General features: G+C 46.4%; 1 protein-coding gene across 1 annotated transcript in view; it reads left to right on the top strand.

Moving 5' to 3' along the window:
- Positions 1-851: 851 nt before the first annotated feature.
- Positions 852-4,499, top strand: part of IPO9 (importin 9) — a gene marked incomplete at its 5' end in the record, with an annotated part of 36,504 nt that continues 32,856 nt past the window's right edge. The window contains one exon of the mRNA XM_014309391.2: positions 852-909. Within this exon, the coding sequence (XP_014164866.2) occupies positions 852-909 (58 nt within the window). The remainder of the gene's footprint in view (positions 910-4,499) is intronic.

The raw sequence follows: 4,499 nt of genomic DNA, 5'->3' as shown, positions 1-4,499 counted from the left end.
CTGTTGGGCTGTAAAACTTGCCACTTAGGGACCAGCTTAATACTTAGCTGGTAAACATGGGACAGCCTTAAGTGAGGGCTCCAAGGTGAAGAGCAGCAGGGGCTGGTACAGGGGAGTAGTGTGGGTTTTGCACTGCCTGTTATGGTTAAAATTCAGCAGTTGGAATGAGAAGAGACGGGCACATGAAATTGCTGTGGCAGAAGAATTGTTTTAAGGAGTCCTGGGACTCCCAGAAAGCTCTTAGAAAGTTCACTTGCTGAAAATTTTTTTGCAGAAACTGAGCTCCTGACTACAGCTCTTGACTGTCAGGGTCAGGAGTCCCAGGTGAAGCTGAGCTGCTCAGCACATCTGTAAATGGTGTGGAACAGAGTGAGTAGTGGTGGGACAAAGTTGCTGATAGTGCTGCTCAGTCTGGCCAGAGTGAGAATCAGTGGCACAAATTACAAGATGATTTCACAAGGTGTGGTGAGTGCAGACACAGAAGGTGTAGCTGGTCAGTGTTGGGCAGCAGAGTAGTGTTGGGGGAAGGGGAGCCAGTCCAGATAATGCCCTAAAAAGTTATGGGCGGTCCTAACTATTGTCCCTGGGAAAAGAAATCCCATTGTCTGTGTGGAGAGTTCCCTGAAAATACCCAATCGCTGCTCTGTCATGCTCCAATGAGCCAAATGGACCGTTAAGGAGGGAACAGAGAACAAAGCCATCATAAATTCCTCATGCTTCCACAGCCAGTGCTGCATGCATTACTGGCCTGCTGCTCCTGCAGGGATCAAGCAGGGCAGCAGAAAGGCAGCACAGACACTCACAGAGGTGTGGAAAAGCTTCTGTTTTCAAAGACATAATTCATTGGCTTTTCTGCCTGGGAAAGGGTTAGCAGAGATGGGGGCCCTGAAATAATAAGCTACAGAGAAGGTGAGTGAGGAGGGATTGTTTGTGACTTTTCATAAAGCTGAGATCACAGAATCATGGAATATCCTGGGCTGTCAGGGGAAATGAATCTGAAACAGGCAGAATGAGGCTGTTGCCCCAGTGTGCAAACTGTGGAATTCATTGCTGCTGGATGTTAGAAGCAGAAATGGTTTTGAAATGATTGAACATTCCTGGAGGAAAAAACTCCTCAAGAACTACTGAACACAGTGGTTGGATGTAACATCCACTTCAGGAGGTTCCTAATGCCAGCATTCCCTTGGGGGTGTTGGGGCAGCGTTGCTCTGCCCCCACCTCTTTTCCTAAGCTGCTCATGGCTTAGGTTGTATAATGTGGTTAGGCCAATGCAGCTGTTGGCTCTCCTGTGTGGTGTGTGCTGCTCTCTCTTCCAGGCAGGTTTTAGCCAGGAGAGGATGGTTCAGGTGTCTGGAGGATGCAGTTGAGCTCCCTGCAGCAGGTTGGCGGTGGATCTGGCAGGTGCTTGTACAAGGAGATGAGCAGCAGTGCACAGTCAAAGCCTCTGGAACAGGCTGAACTGTTCAGGGGGAGTGTCCTGTCTGACTCCATACACTCTGGAGGAATATGGGATGTCTCCTCTGGATTAAGGACATGGTAGCAGTTTCTTCCCACCATGTCACCCTTTGGCAACTGCCAGATCCTCAGCAACTCACTCTGTCACCTGCTTCTGCATCTTCTGTATGCTGAGGAAATAGGCACCACAAGGCAGCTTGGGGATGGGAGATGCATTACTGTTGGTCTCTGGAAAGAGGAGAGTTCACCTGGTGACCTTTGTTGCCTCTAGGTTTTAGTGGAACATAAATAAAAGCAATGCTGAGACTGCAGGGGGAAGGCAGAGAAATGAGAGCTGCAGCTGTGGAGTGGTGCTGCTGTGAGTGTCTCTGACTTGGCTCCACTGTGGAATCAGCTTGTTGCTTGTGAAGTGGGGCTTCTGTTCCCATTATCTGGTCCATCCAGGTAGCACCACCCCTGTGGTGTGCACTACTGCCAGTGTCATATCACCTGAGGATAATTATCCAGTGTGGAAAAATGATCTCTTCCTCTAGGTCTTACTGTAGTGGAGAACATGTGTGGAGCCCAAGTGATCTCCAGGAATGCCAGCTGGAAAACACTGTTTCCTGCTTGCCAGGTTAGATTGCAAGTTTGATGCTTTATGGTGACAGTATTTAGTTTCTGAACTCTTGTGCTCTGGAAATGTGGTGGTGAGAGATGAATGGCTCCAGGCTGGACAATTGCCTTTCTTTTGCCCGTTTTATGTGTTTCTGTGTGTCCTTTTTGCAGGTAGGAGGGCATCATAAGGCCATCTTCAGCATGGCTTGTGTTATGACACCCCATGTGTGAAAAGGTGCCTTCAGCTCAGTCCTTTACAAGGTTGTTTGTTGCCAGAAGCTGAGATGTGCATGTGGCTGTGAAGATGGTGCTGACCCTGCAGATTGACTCCTGTGTCAGTCAGGGCATGCTGACCCTCTTGTCCATCTTGTTTGAGACTAGTCCTGTCCAGGAGACAACCAGTGCTTTGATTTTATGTGATTTCAGAATGGGAGATTGGCTTTATGGGTCTTGTAAATGTTCTTTCTATCTCCTCTTCCAGAGCAGGTGGCTCAGCACGTTCAGTTTGATGCTTTAAAACTTTTTGATTCTCTGATGGTGTTTTCATGATACAGTTTGTGTCAGTTTGTACCAGAGCACCTACAGGTACCATAATGTCACAAAATATATTGCATCATGTGTGCTTCCCTGGTTAAGCATGTTTTTGCTTATGGTCAGCTCCTTCCCAGCAGAACTGCTTTAATATGGCTTCAGCAGGGATTTCAGTGCTGCTTCAGGCACTCTGTGAGTCCATGATTTTATGCCATAAACCCAAGCATTGTTTGGAAGGAGAGATTCTGGAGAATATAAAGACATGACCACGACATGTGGTTTTGTGGTGCTCTTGTGGCTGTAGCTTGAATTGTGGTACAGTGAGTGATGGGCAGAAATGAGTGTAAGTCCTGTGGGTTGCTTGAGCTGAATTCTTAACAGGGGTAAACTTTAACGTTGACCTGATTTGTAACAGGGAAGTTGAAACAAGAAATGGCCACATTGCAACATATGATAGAGCCTGTCGGGAAGAAAGGTTATTCCCAGTGGCAAACGCTGGTGTTTGCTCTGTGGAATGCTCCAGATATGTTGAGTGTAGAGAGAAGTTGTGAAGAAGGGTTTCAAAGGAGATGCTTAAAACCAGCACAGCTTCTGGAGAAGAGTGACCTCAATCTTTTTATCTTTTGCTGAGAAATGAGGAAAATATGAATGCAGTTTGAGATGTGGCTAGCAAAAGGAGTGCTTTTGGAGCAGTTCTTGAGCATCATGATGGAGGATGAAGAAGTTCCTCAAGGCAGCACATGTGTAGAGTGTCAGAACTCTGGCTAAGCATTAGATTCCTGCTTGGTGTTTCCTCCCAGTCTGTCTGCAGATCCTCATTTCGTTCTGTGCTGGTCTGATCTTGTGACTGACCCTGCTTTGAGCAGGAGATTGGACTGGGTGACCTCTCAAGGTCCCTTTCAACACAAGTTGCTTTATGATGATGTTACTGAAAGTCAGTCTTGTGGAAAACATCTGTGCCTGTGTGGCTGAGGACCACGATGCACAAAGGTGGGCAAGTATTGAGTAAAGGAAACTCAGTTTCTGGTGCTGCTGTGGGGGTGGTGGTGAGATCCAGCCTCTGCAGACCAAGTGTTGCTTTAGTTTGGAGTGTCTGTGGCCATGGACCACCTGGATTCACCAGACTGCCACAGTCCTTTCTCCACCTCACCCTATCTCTGCCCTCAGCAGAGACGACTAAAAGGGACCTTTAGCAGTTCCTGAGCCAGCTCTGTGTGGATGTGCTGAGCTGGACTTGGTCAGGGCTGACCCCTTTCAGCTAGGCAGGTAGGTGCAAAGATTCACTAGAAACTTCTGCTCATTTATTCCTTCCTGCTTGCTTACGAGTAATTTTTGGTTTCATGTGGCTTAGTTTGGCAAGAATGTTGGGGGTGAAGAGGTTACATAACTGGTTACGTGGTAGATGGAGCTTGTTGTGAAGGAGGAGACTTTGATTTTATTAATATTGAGGTTAATGAGGAGGAGAAACAGAGCCATTAGAAAATGTGTTTGCCAAGTGCTGTCTATGCCAGAGCACTTTAAAAAAAGCTTCATTAAAAGCTTCTAATCTTTGAGGTTTACAGACTTTATCTTGGGGAGAAGACTTGGTATTTCTGATATCTCAAATTTACAAAATATAAGTGGAGGAATTGCCTATCAAGGTCCATTTGAACTGCATTTACCCATGATATTTCCAGCCAACTGGGAAAGAACCCAATAATAAACATCCTTTGAGAAAAGAGGAGCCAGTGAGCTGTACAAGGATCACTGTAATATCAGTCCCTGGAAATATTCTTGGAGCAGCTCATTAAACAGCTTGTCACTGTCTATAACAATAGGATAAATAGCTGCTACACAACTAGTACTGTTTTATGTGATCTGTTCTTGATAAATCCATCTGATTTTGGTTTGACAGGAGGGCTGGGTTATTCCTTAAA

This window comes from Geospiza fortis, unplaced genomic scaffold (genome assembly GCF_000277835.1).
Source record: "Geospiza fortis unplaced genomic scaffold, GeoFor_1.0 scaffold26, whole genome shotgun sequence".
NCBI lineage: Eukaryota > Metazoa > Chordata > Aves > Passeriformes > Thraupidae > Geospiza > Geospiza fortis.
The sequence above is the reverse complement of the archived record's forward strand: the minus strand, read 5'-3'. Positions and strand labels throughout refer to the sequence as shown.